The 13,627-nt window shown below is 36.3% G+C and overlaps 2 protein-coding genes across 3 annotated transcripts; both read right to left on the bottom strand.

The window, feature by feature from the left end:
* Window positions 1–29: 29 nt before the first annotated feature.
* LOC145628537 (cyclin-dependent kinase C-1-like) lies at window positions 30–5,048 on the bottom strand. Its single transcript, XM_081680860.1, has 12 exons — window positions 4,818–5,048; window positions 3,075–3,156; window positions 2,867–2,957; window positions 2,731–2,760; window positions 2,523–2,611; window positions 2,360–2,432; window positions 2,143–2,263; window positions 1,894–2,011; window positions 1,413–1,552; window positions 1,282–1,339; window positions 961–1,031; window positions 30–843 (listed from the first exon to the last, which is right to left on the bottom strand). Exons 1-12 carry the CDS (start codon window positions 4,925–4,927, stop codon window positions 318–320), a joined length of 1,509 nt encoding a protein of 502 aa, XP_081536986.1. The 5' UTR covers window positions 4,928–5,048; the 3' UTR covers window positions 30–317.
* Window positions 5,049–6,029: 981 nt separating this feature from the next.
* On the bottom strand, window positions 6,030–10,077 carry LOC145626320 (RINT1-like protein MAG2L). 2 transcript variants are annotated; one of them, XM_081678749.1, is made up of 5 exons: window positions 9,760–10,077; window positions 9,546–9,650; window positions 8,332–8,447; window positions 7,118–8,174; window positions 6,030–6,964 (listed from the first exon to the last, which is right to left on the bottom strand). In XM_081678749.1, the coding sequence occupies exons 1-5, from the start codon at window positions 10,037–10,039 to the stop codon at window positions 6,264–6,266; spliced, it is 2,259 nt and encodes a 752-aa protein (XP_081534875.1). In that variant the 5' UTR covers window positions 10,040–10,077; the 3' UTR covers window positions 6,030–6,263. The 2 variants fall into 2 exon arrangements, with proteins under 2 accessions (XP_081534875.1, XP_081534874.1); XM_081678748.1 differs by having other exon boundaries at window positions 6,030–8,174.
* Window positions 10,078–13,627: the final 3,550 nt, after the last annotated feature.

The raw sequence follows: 13,627 nt of genomic DNA, 5'->3' as shown, positions 1-13,627 counted from the left end.
GTGAGGCTACTCAGTAAAGTCAGCAGGGATGCATAACGGCATGGATCTTCTCACATAAAGCTCATTAACCAAAAAGATAATTATTAATACATCAACATGACAACATATACTCCAGAACTCCCTGATTGTGCAACATAACCTACACCGTACATCAGTCACAAAAAGCTCCTGCAAATTTTTTTACCAGACTACATCTCAGCTTCACTGAAATTGCAGGGGTTGTCATTACAATCAGTCACCAGAGTATTTGCTAGCAAAACACGGCAGCTCTGCTCATTGCAAAGCCTACAATTCTGTTTCCTGTTGAGACTGTAAGATTACTGCTGCCAACCATGCGGCTGATTATGTTTCCTGCCCATCATGTTTGATCCTCGGCCAGCACCGGAACCATCATAAGGACCACCTTGCTGGTAATTTCGTCCACCATCATAACCACCTGAAGCACCACCTCGTGGGCCGGCAACTGGCATGCTACTTGGACCATATCCTTGGCCTCGTCCATGTTGCATGTACGGGCCACTGCCATAGCCTCTATCACCACCTTGATTTCCACGGTTAGGACGATTACGTCCCCCACTAGGATTTCCACCCTGCGCATATCTAGAGGGTCCTCGTGGCTTCCCATGATGGCCAGGCCCGGAAGGAACAGAATGTTGAGAGCCATGCATGGGCTGATTAGGACCAGCTTGCATCTGACCATGGGCTTGACCAGACTGAATGGGCGCACGAGTATATAGAGGGGGATGCTGCAGTTTCTGACGTTTTGCGGCTTCCTCGTGCTGTCTTTGCTTTTGACGTTTCTGCTTTGTCTGGTATTCATGTGATGATTCATATTTTGGTAAACTGTTTCACAAAAGAGTTGTGCTTAGTAAGGAACTAAAATAGCAGGGAGTAAAATCCATTTTAGCATAACTTTTATGTGCAAATGCTGAAAATTTTCACACGAAGGAGGAAAGGAACCTCTTAGGATCACAAGGCAAAGGATCAGTCCAAAAATACTCAGCATCAAGTGCATCTCTGGTAGAGATCCTCTGTATCAACACCAACTAGAGAATTAAAAATGTGGAATAAAGAATAAAAATAAATGATTGTCTTGTTAATCGTTGTTAAACAAACTCGAAACGATGAAATGAAGCAACTAACAGGTTATAAACAAATAATAATAAATAATACAAGGTCATTGTAACCAGCTCTTATCACGTTTCAATTCCTTCTACAGGGAAAAATCATAAAAAGCAATAACCAACCAATTGTAAATGAAAGTAACCCGCATTTTCATACCTGTGCAGGATCAAGAATCAGCATCTTCTCCAGCAACTCCAAAGCATGGCGATCAAGGCTACCACAAAGAAAACTAGTGTTATATTTATGTTAACAAGTTTATTCACAATTTTTGCAACACCCAAACTTACAGTCTAAAATGATCCCGAAGGCGCTTCTTCAAAGGCCTATTTGGTTTGAAATTGCTATACCAAGGTAGTTTTGTGACCCCAGGCCAATTAGAGTCATCTGGCGCTCCACACAGCTCAAAGATCTTATTTATTTGCTCTGGCTAAAATATCCCAAAGCACAAAATAACAAAAACATAGAATTCAATGATTAGCAAATATTACAAGGAAGCAGGCCCCCAAATATCTCATAGGTTTGCATCTCAGGACTAAAAGTACCACATTGAATGGTGGAAACAGCATGGTGCACGCATCATAATGCTGCAGTGCACTCAAGTTAAAGTTTGTCCTTGCAGTCAAGAATAGCTCCTTAACAAAGCAAGAGACTAATCTACATATCTAGGAATAGAAACACTCTATTTCAATCCTCAAGCTCCCTCTATTTCTGGTAAGTGATAGATTTTACTTATATATTCATTTGTAAGTGAGAAAAGGGCTTCTTTACCTCATCTTTCCCAGAAAATAAAGGTTTCCCATCCAGAAGCTCTGCAAAGATACAGCCTACTGACCACATATCAACAGCAGGACCATACTTAGTACTGCCAAGTAGCAGCTCAGGAGGTCTGCAACAGTTAACATACATCAGCAATTGATCTAGAATAGAATTCTGAAAGAAACCACATGAATTTTGACTTTGTATATAAACAAAATTTACTAAGAGATACAATCATTATTCAACGAATCAAATAGATACCTATACCACAGGGTAATGACACGATTGGTAAGATTTCCATTATGCTCATTTGCAAAAAACCGAGCAAGGCCAAAATCTGCAAGCTTCAAAGTTCCCTTGTTGTCTATAAGAAGATTTGCACCTGGCATTACAAACAAAACAGCATAATTATCAATATTAATCCACGTATACGTGCAGTACCAATCAGGAAAACAGAGAATATCTGCTTCATTGAAACCTTTTATATCACGATGCAGTACTTTGTTCACATGACAATAGTGAAGTCCCATCAAAAGCTGCCTCATATAGCACTGAAGTTCAAAAAAAAAAAAAACATCACTAGATAGTTGTTTAAAAAATCACATACTCTTTTAATTAATATTTTGAGAAGGATACCTAACCTTGATCTGTGGAACAGAAAATATCGAAGCACAACGCGCAAGGCCAGCTAAATCATGATCCATGTACTCAAAGACCATGTAAATGCCACCTTCATATAGATAGTTAACAGAGGAAGCACACAAATTCCATTTAGACAAAAATAATGAATAATGTTATAATGTGGGCGCCAAAATATGAAAAATACAAGGCACTGCCACATATACTTGCCTGGCCTCCCTTGCTCATCTTTCTCTTGACCTGAGAAAAAACATACCATGAGAAAATGATCGATCCACGTATGAATAATAATTATCCAACATATATTTAGGTGACAGGAATACTGTTGACAGCCAATATATCTCACCTGGAGAAGCCACAATCTCTTTTAATTTGACTACATTTTCATGTTGCAGCTTCTGCAGAATTTTGATTTCACGTATGGCAGTGATTGGAAACTGGAAAGTCAATAAAATGAATTACACATCTTGTAGATTAAGCACTGAGAATTGCTACTTAATGCATAATGATATTTCAAATAGTCAACATAGATTGTTTGTAGCCAGAATGCATACCCCTTCCTTTTCATTCTCCATTCTAATTTTCTTTAAAGCAACAGTTTCCCCAGTTTGAATTTCTGTAGCCTTGTATACTTGCCTGCAAGTAGAAAAAAAAAAAGAAAAAACTTAGGAAGTTCATTCATACATTGTTTATACACTGATACAGGAAGGAGAAAGCAAAGAAATTAACACTGGCTTCAATGCAAATTAGAACCATGATATTGAGTAAGAGTAATGGAGAAAATATGATGTAAGACAAAAAAAACTCATCTATGGTTCCTGGAGAAGCTAGAGAAAAGGTAGGCTAATATCAGGCAGTTACCATACATACACATTTGAAAAGTATCAAACAAAAATTGAAAAGCCTGTCCCACCAAGTAGATCAACCAGGATGCCATCCATATCAACATACAATTGCAACTTCTTTTGTCTGGTCTTACATTTACAATTATAAAGGAATTCTTCAACCACAATATCTACCAATACATTTGACTATAATTGTGTGACCAAAAAGTAATTAAAAGCCTGCAATAATCATAATCTCCATCCTGTCAAGACAGAAAAACTGCTAAAAAAGCTGATCCTAGAGTACATAACATGTAGAGGTCTTAATGGTTGTCGACTTGTTTGTACCACATCATAAATGGATATTTCAACAAAATGATTGTGATAGATATGTATAAGCTCTCTAAATTATGAACAAAGCCCACAAATAGGCCTGACAAATGTAATATGTCAGGCTAAAAGAGATGTACTCTATTCTACAACTACCCCAGTCACAGCAAATCAGTTGACCAGCCAAGTCAGAAGTTACTAAGATAACATCTTACTAGTTTCCTTTAAATTTGTTAAGGAAAATTATCTAGTGCAAATTTAATTAGCCAACATAGAAATGTTACAAATCTCAATCAAATTAAGTTGAGAAAAGTAAAGCAGCAACTGTTTCACTTCCAGTGTTAGATATGTGTTTAAGAATATAATCTCAGTTATACCTGGAATCTAAACCTAATTACAATTGCTTCTTGTATTGTAGAACATACCTAAACACACTACATTCAATTATCATCGAATAAGATGAACATCTAAAAGCTTCCCCTTTCTCTAGCCATCTAAGCCGCCAATCCCCGTTCCTTCACCTTTTAATTCACCCGTCTCAGCCCGATCCCATCCACCTATTCCCTCTCCTGATCACCTGCCTCTTTCTAGCTAATTCGCAACCCAACACACCACCACCACTGTTTCTCTTTGAACATACACCACATCCCAAACCCCAGTTCTGGCCAAGGCAAACTCATGCCTCTTCTGCAATCCACAATTCCACACCTTTATAATTTTAAGTTAATTTGATAAACCTCAACAAACAAATAATCTAATAAATACCCAGAAATGTTAAAAACGATTCAATATCAAACCCTAAAATTTCCATCTTTATAATCTTTGATTCCTGTCCAAAATGAAAACACCACAAAAAGGGTTTCAGCATCAAACTATTGCAGTCCTACAATTTTACTACCTCCATTCGCCAATTAAACCCAAATTTTATCTAATTTTACTCTAATAATTCAAAATCACACATTTTAATTTCATAATAAACTAAAATTTAATTCTTGTGAAACCCTACTTCTGTATACCAGATCAAAAATTAGGCAATCAAAGCAACTATAAACAAATCAACCCAGAAATCAACAACATGATCAAAACTCAAAACCAAAATCAAAAATTGGAAAAAAGAAAAAAAGGGAGAAGAAAGATGATTACGCGTAAGTGCCTTCTCCAATTTGTTCCAATTTCTGGAAACAATCGACGGTTCGGGAGCCATAGGAAGGTAACTCCTGCAAATTGATTTGACCAATAGCAGCAACCGCCATTAAATTAGGGTTTGTGGGAAGAAGAAGAGAGGAGAGAGAGTGGAATTGGGGAATTGCTATGGCATGCTGAAACAAGTAGTCTAGCAGAAGTGGTGAAGAAGATGCTAAATAAAAAGGAAAATAAATAAATAAAAACAAAAACAAAAAAAAAAGGACCTTGCTATAAATACCTTTTCCCTTATGTTTGATGTTGGCCAAATAGCCATATGGACCATTGTTGGTAAAGCCCATTTGAAAGAGTATCGAAGGCTATGTTTGGCAACGATATCCTATACAATATCCGAATACGAGATGAAATGTGAAACTGATAATTTAATTGAAATTATTAAGTTTATAGCCGAAATTGATAAGTTAGGGTCTGTTCTGAACTAAACTGAACATTTTATGAGATAAGGAAATTAGGAACTGAACATAACTGAAAATAAGTTGAAAAGTACAATCCCTTAATTGATTAGTACATTAGAGTATTAGACATTATCAAAAGTAACATCTCATTTTAGATCTTCTAAAATGTTATTTAAGGTGTTTATCAAAAGTTATAATCATTTAAGATGTTTGAAATGTATTGCCAAGTATAGTCGAAGTTAAGTGAATATATTATGGATTTAGGGATAATGGATGGATTAATGTTGTTGATTATTGTGAAATTTTTAAATAGAGTTTTAATTTACAATCAAAAAATTTGTTATGTTCTTCTAAAAAATTAAAAAAAAAAATTGTTATGTAAGAATAAGCGGATTAGCATATCAAGTCACGATTATTGTTCCATTTGCTAGAGAGGATCATCAAAACACCATGATATACAATCGAATTCATCCCATTTCGCCAAGTTTAGACTGTATCAATATTGATTTCAAGATCTTCAACTTAACCATTCAATGAAGGTACATAATCAATATAATGTCTTGAAAAGGACTAGAACTAGATGTCCACACTCTTTTATCACAAGAATTTTGAGTCTCACATGTTTAGCGTCACTTGTGAAATCGTATTGTAGAGGAATCTTATACAAATCGTTTGATGATCATACTCCCACGTTTTTTTCTAGCAATTTAGCAAAGAGGAATGTCATACAAGTACATTAGTACATTATGATCACCTATTTACTTCTGGAAATCTAATAAGGTGTGATAAAATTAAGATGAAAGTTAGCATAGTTATGTAAGTTATGGTACATAAATACGTGAAAATATAACAGCATTTCAACGCAAGATCTTTGCATGCCTGCTGCTGAGCAGCCGATAAACTATAGTGATGCTTACTGCTCATATACTCAGACCGAATTCGGATGAAAAGAAAGAGTGGAAGAGTAAACTGTATTTCTGACTCCGATTTCTCAGACTAAAAATTTTCTGCTATTCAATATCTGTAATGTCTGATCTACAGATAAGCTGGTTATACTATAAGTTAACAAACTATCAGAACTTTTTGCATGGTTGATGAGATTAGACTTCAAATCCTCCACCTCCTTCGTACCCAATTTCAAGAGCTTTAGCAAATCCCTGATGCATGGGAAAAATGCTTCTGGTCGAGCACATAAAGTCTTGAAAGCAAAGAACAAACCTTGCATATCAACGATCAACTGTTTAGCTCCCCTATCTGAGAATCGAACATTAAGAGAGAGAAGACTGCAAAATGTGAAATGGTCAAGTCCATCAGCTATACTTCTCCATGTATCCAAGAAATCATTAACATTAAGATTTTCTTTTAGCAGAAGAAGCCGGCTTCTCAAGTAATCCAGTGCTCCAACAAGATCATCAGATATAGTTGTCTCCCCTTCAGTAACTTGCTCAAATTGTTCCACATCATGGAAGTAATAGTACGAATGATTTTCAAACTGGTGAAGAACATGAGTGATTAACTCCATGAGCCAAGTGGTCTCCATCTCAATTAAGTTATCGATCTCTTCTTCAAAGAAGCAACCACCATTCGCTGCATCAAACTTAGGATCGACATTTAGTCCCTTTTCAGCAAGTCTCAATTCCAAAAGATCAACATCATCACTCCATTCTAGCAATTTGAATTCAGAAAACCTGGCTGCATTGATCAAACGACAGACTTTAACTATACTATCTTCACCATCATAAGCAGAAAAGTCAGCACTCTTACGCCTCGAAAGCAAAAGTTTAAAGAAGCGCCAAAGGATTTTGCCAGGTGCTGATCGAATGAACTGTATTCGACGTGCAGTACCTGGCAGAGTCTGACTACGCTGGATCATTTCCCAGGCTGTCTTAAGAGCATATTCTGCAGCTAAAGGAGCTTTATGATCTTCTCTTGTAGATAGAAAATACTGATCAATTTCTGTCTTTGCTTTATGATCAATACACCAAGCTCGCTCATCCTTCAGTTCCGGTTTTAGTTTTTTCCATGCATCCTTTAGCTCTATCTTAGCCCATATACGGAGCCAATCAGGTCTATCACAAAATGCAAACAAAGCAGACATATTTCTTAAAGAACCCGGAAAAAGATATGTTTCTGAACTGATGAATGATTGCATTCGTTTATCAAATCTTACAATTTCATCAATCAGGTGAAGCCAAGAAGAAATAGCATCTGACTTATTGTTTTTCTCTCTGTATCTCTCAGCAAGAAGAGGGAACACATTTTTTCCCAAGAATCCAGAGAGAACTTGCACCATTGCCGACACCCAAGCTTCCTTAGCACTACAACTGACTAGCCTTGCCTCATCAATTAAAGGCTGCAAAACATCATCCACTCCTTCAATAAAATCACGTGTAATTTTATAAACAAGAGCAAACATTAGCTCAGGCTGATTAATCCATTTGAGCAGATGATGCTCAACCCTTGATGCTATCGAAGACACCAATTCATCGATGGCCCAAAGCCCTAGAGTTTCTTCTTTCTTTTGTCCCAACAAAATTAGGTGTCGTTCCTCCCTCTGCAACTGCACATGCTGCAATGCACAAAGTGCTAGAAAACTTTGAGAATAACTCTGTTTCTTTTCTCCTTCCATGAGTACTAAAGGATTTGGGATGCCTGTAGCCTCCCCATATTGTGTGTTTGATGCCAAAAATTTGGGAGGCCATCCTAGAGAAGCGAGAAGATTCCGATGATCAGCAATTACCTGAGGCCTCAGCACGCCCAAAGTCTTATCCACTCTGGTATCAACAGCCTTCAAGAGGTTGCACCACTGAGGATGATCTTTCAGTAAACCCAACAGAAGTTCCTCAATATTGCTGATGGCCTTCACAGCCCTCTGAACATTGTCTAACTTTGTGTGAAAATACTGCAATTTCATAAACAGAAGGACATTAATTTGCAGCTGCCCCAGTGCCTCTTTTCTTCATTTTTCCATCTTATATTGTAAAATATAATGCTTATCATTCCAAGTCTACATGCACATACATGAAAGGTAGAGAGTACAGAGCAAAGTCGATCATTACTCCTGGGATTGATGGACTTGGATCAAGTTTTGAGAAAGTATATCCAGTGCGACGATTCAAAGCAGATACAGCATCCTCAAGATCACCAACCAGTGTTTCTAACTTTAGTGCAACCCCTACATTTAGTCGTAATTAGCAACAACTTCAGCAGGCATGCAACTAACAAATTGTCTAATTATCCCTTAGTGAGAAAGTAACAATCTCAATTGCTGGGGTGCATCTTATCAGAGCAAGTCATATAGTTAAACATGCAGAAAAGATAACAAAGCAAAAATAGAGAGAGAATACAAGCATTACTTTGACCTTAGATATTTCTGAAATGTCCTTGATAAAGCATGTGGGGCATATATTGCAAAACTAAGTATGACATTGCACACTTGCACCAATATATTACATTTTGACAATAAATAAAAAAAAAGATAAGTTCATCGTGTCAAATACAATATAAACAAACATTAGACAGACCACATGAGGAGTTCTTGTCTAACATCAAATATACATGAATCGTACACTAATGATTCTACCACTGACACAATGGATCACTTGATTTCAAAAATTGAGATGTCAAATGTGACTGCAAACTCTCCAAAACTGTTCAACAGCCAAGGCTCCTAATTTCATTATAAGAAAAAGAAACACCACAAAAGAGGGTTAATCTAAGTCCAGGTTACTTTACCCGATACATAACCCCCAATGACCAAACATACTATCATCCAAAGACAAGCCAAATAACACTACACATCGACAATACACATGAAATGTCCAACAAGACAAATTACTATCACAAAATGAGCAGAAAATACGTACTAGCGAGTAGCAAAGCCCAAAACACAGGATTCCAATAACTAATAAAACTTCACAAGCTATTGCCAAATCCGATACATTACACGTTTACAGTCGTATATACCGTTTCACAGACGATAACAAGCAGGATTAAGCCAGTAATATGTCAATATTGCGAAAAGGGACAAATTGAAACACACCAAAATAGAAAAAAATATGATCTCTGAGCAATTGCCAATGTTATAAGATAGAACTTAACCACAAATAAACAGGTACTCACATCATCTAAAGAAACCATATCATCAAATGTAGAAAAACAGGAAATCAGAGAAATTAAGAAATCATGTTAACAATTCTAAAAAAAATCTCACCTTTCAAAATAAAAAATATCTATAAAAAAACAAAAAGACAAAGAAATTACCAAAACCCACCTGCGTAATCACGTATGCTATCAATCCGCCGCAACTCTCTCGCAATGTATTGCAAATCCTTGCCTACAATCTTCTCAATCCTCTTACTTTCAGCCCTATTTCCACCTATCAAACAAAATTAAAATCTGGGTTAAATCTGAAAATTGATAAGTTCAAATTATTACAACAAAAAATTAATTTAAAGGGAATTTGTGAATTTGAAAATATAACTTACAGTAGGAAGATTTAATGCTGAGATTTTCCAAATTAATGGTGAAATCTTGTAGAGAAGATTTGGCGCGAATTGAGCGAGAACCCCATGAAATTAACAATTTACCGAGAGTATTGTGCAGATTTTGGAGATGGGTTTGAAGATGGGTAGAATTAGTATCGAGTTCAATTGTTAGATCTTCAAAGTTTGAAGGGTTGAATCCTAGATTATTGATAAACCCTAAAATACTTTCTGGGATTTCATTGAGTTTGGGAAGAACATCTTCCTCACTCAATTTTTCCATTTTTTATTACACTGGATTTTGCTTGTCTTTTCGGTGCTTTTTCAGTGGTGAATTTGTCTTAGAATATGCGAATAATCCCACCTTTTGAGTGTTGAACATTAATAATCCCACCTTTGGGATTCTTTTTAATAATCCCACCTTTGACATCAATTCACTTTAAATAGTCCCAACAGGTCAAGTAACCTGTTATAACAGGTTATTTGACACGTGATGGCCTATGAATGGTCAAAAAAATAAAAATAAAATAAAATACATTTAAAAAAAAAAAAAACCCACCCACCACCAATCAGCTGCCAGCCCCTTGCCACCCTCCCCGCCACCAATCAACTGCCCAGCCCTAGCCACCCAACAACGCCGATCGCCCAAATCAACTCCGCCTCCCGCGAACCACCAACCTCCCTTCCACCCCCACAAAAACCATCGAAAACCAAGCATCCGACAACCCTTGAAAATCATTTTTCCGCCACAATCCCGAGCCCTCCCCTTCCTCCGTCCCGATCTCGGCCTCCCACCCTTTTCTCCGGCTTCGATTTGGTGGATTTTCGATTATTAAATTGGAAGGTGATTTTGGGTTTATTTGGTGGGTTTTTGACATGAATGGAGGTTAGGGGAGGAAGGCGCGGTGGGAATGGGGGACAGGTAAGATCGGCGCGCCGAAAATAGGGGACAGGGAAGGTCGGAGTTGGGTTGGGGATGGCTGGCCGGAGCGGCGTGGTGACGAAGGTTAGTTGCGGGGAGACGGGGTTGCTTGTGGGTTGATTTTTGAAGGTGGTTTTAGGGTTGGGTTGGCTGGAGTGGATAGCGGTACGGTGGTTTGGTTTCGGGTCCGGTTAGTGGTGGCGGTGGTTTTCGGTCTGGGTGGTGGGGATGGTGGTGGCTGTGGTGTAGCTTAGGTGGTGTTTTTTTTTTTTTAATTTTGGACAAATCAAATTGTGACACGTGTAAAATAAACTTAATAAAAAAAATTACCTCTTCAACCGGTCACTGGTCACCCGGGAGTATTTTGAGCGGATTGATATCAAAGGTGGGATTATTAAAAAGAATCCCAAAGGTGGGATTATTAATCTTCAACGCTCAAAAGGTGGGATTATTCCCATCAATTTTTCCTTTTTTGTAAAAGGAACATTAGGCGAGTAATATAAATATTATTAAATCAATTGAATTCTGCCAAAGTTGAGAAGCTTTGGGTCGGGGAAAACTGTCAAACCATACAAACATCAACTTAGGGCCTGTTCATATTTACTTATTTTCACTTCAGTTCAGTTCAACTCCAATCAGTTCAGTTCAGTTCAGTTCAGTTCAGCTCCAATCAGTTCAGTTCAGTTCAGCTCTTAATTTCTCTCTCTCATAAAATATTCATTTCAGCTTAGTTCAGTTCAACTCCAATCAGTTCAGTTCAGCTCCAATCAGTTCAGTTCAATTCAGCTCAGTTCAGTAAATATGAACAGGCCCTTAATGTAATTATATCTAGCTACAAGAAGAAAAATCATACTTCAACCGCTTAACGTTTTAGGACCTTTTCATATTTACTTATTTTCAGTTCAGTTCAGTTCAGGTTCAGCTCCAATCAGTTCAGTTCAGTTGAGCTCTAATCAGATCAGTTCAGTTCAGTTTTATGCATTTTAATTTTTCAGTTCAGTTCAGTTCAGTTCAGCTCCAATCAGTTCAGTTCAGTTCAGCTCCAATCAGTTCAGTTCAGCTCAATTCAGTAAATATGAACAGGCCCTTATTATAAATCATCAATGGGGAATATCGTGTAGCCTCTTGTGCAATGTTATTCAAATGTGCATTTTGTTAACAATGAACTGAAATTTGATGCATTTGGAAGAAAAATAATGGGCAACTGTCAAAATAATTCTTTTATTATTATTATTATTGTTGTTGTTGTTGTTGTTGTTGTTGTTACTGGTATTATAGAAAGTACATTCAAGTTTGATTCTTAGGAGGATTCGGGTCTATTATACTTTTTTCTTATCATGGGAAGTTAAAATTGTAATGGACTTGTATATGATTCATACAAAATCGTAAATGTTAAAACCATGATGACTTCTGCTCCTAAGATCATTGATGATTTGCTCTATAGATATGTAAGGTTGTTGAAGAAGAGTGTTACACTATAGTTGCAATGTGAATTCACTACATTTATATATACGCAATGCATGCTTTAAATTTAAAATATGCAGAGTAATATATCAATTGAGAGAAGAGTATTTAACTTAAAGTTAAGACTTAAGAGCACTTAAGGTGTTTCATGTGCACAACACAAATTCACCATTTGAATTATTACCTTCGTTTCACATTGCATTAATTCATTTAAGTGATTGATGACACGTCGATAAAAGAGCATTGAGAGTTTGAAGGCTTCTTAAGGTTTAAGGAGGTCAATTGACCAGATTGGTAAATAAAAAAGACCCTTAGCGACAATTTGGTAAAAAAAACTTACTCCGGCGACAAATTGGTAAAAAAAACTAACCTTAAGCGACAATTTGGTAAATAAAATAATCTCAGGCGACAATTAACCCAAAAAATACAAAAAAAAAATCGATAAATTACTCGCGAATGCTTAATATAGTTCGTTTTTCTTGTTATTTTACCAACCCTTTTTTACAAAAATAACAATTTGAAGAAAAAAAACTGTAAGTATCAATTTTCACTTAAGTTTCATACCCCTTATTAACGAATTTTTTTTAAAAAGGGGTTGGAAATAAAAAGGATGACATGTAAATTCAAAATTTTAAATGGAAAAAATAAATTTAAGAACACAAAACAAATTAAAATAGGATTTTTAAAGAGTTTGTCGGGAAAAAATAAATTTTTTGGTCTAAATGTCGTCGGAGTTTATTATTTTTACCAAATTGTCGCATATTGTTAGCTTTTTTTACCAAATTAAACTGTCGCCGGAGTAAGTATTTTTACCAAATTGTCGCTAGAGGTCTTTTTTATTTACCAATCTGGTCAATTGGTCGGCTTAAGGCTTGTTTTGTTCAAATTATATTCACTCATTTAAGATGTAATAAGTTTATATAAGTTAAATTTAAGAAGAAAAAAAAGTTCGAATAAGGGTCATCCAACTCCAAATTACAACTAAAATAAGATATATTTCGGAATAAGGTATAAAAAGACATATAAGTTCTAAAAAAAGTGCAGGTAAATTATGATAAGTTTAGATAACTAGAAAAGATAAGTGAAAAATCAAGTAAAAATAACACACCTTATACATCTTACTCGAGACCCTCAGGTAAGCTTGTTTGGTTGTACAAAGAAGATGGGGGAAGTGGAAAATCATGGGAATTTACAAATAGATGAGTTGTTTGGTTGACAATGAAAAGTGTAAATGGGGGAATGACTTTCCACAAAACATGAGAAGTTAATTACCTAACCCCCTTAGGTAACTCAAAATTCTCATGATTTGCAACTTTCTTCATCCTAACCAAACAAGGTTAGACAATTCATAGGAATTAATTATAGCCATTTGTGAATTGCTAAACACCGCCTACAAAAATGATCATCACCGCCAACATTCAGTGTGAATGGACAATCGTACCCTTATTACTTCACCACCCCTTATCCTCCCGGCGACCCACAACT

The sequence above is a fragment of the Chenopodium album genome, chromosome 4 (assembly GCF_948465745.1).
Source record: "Chenopodium album chromosome 4, dcCheAlbu1.1, whole genome shotgun sequence".
Taxonomy (NCBI): Eukaryota; Viridiplantae; Streptophyta; class Magnoliopsida; order Caryophyllales; family Amaranthaceae; genus Chenopodium; species Chenopodium album.
This window is presented reverse-complemented; position numbering and strand designations above follow the sequence as displayed.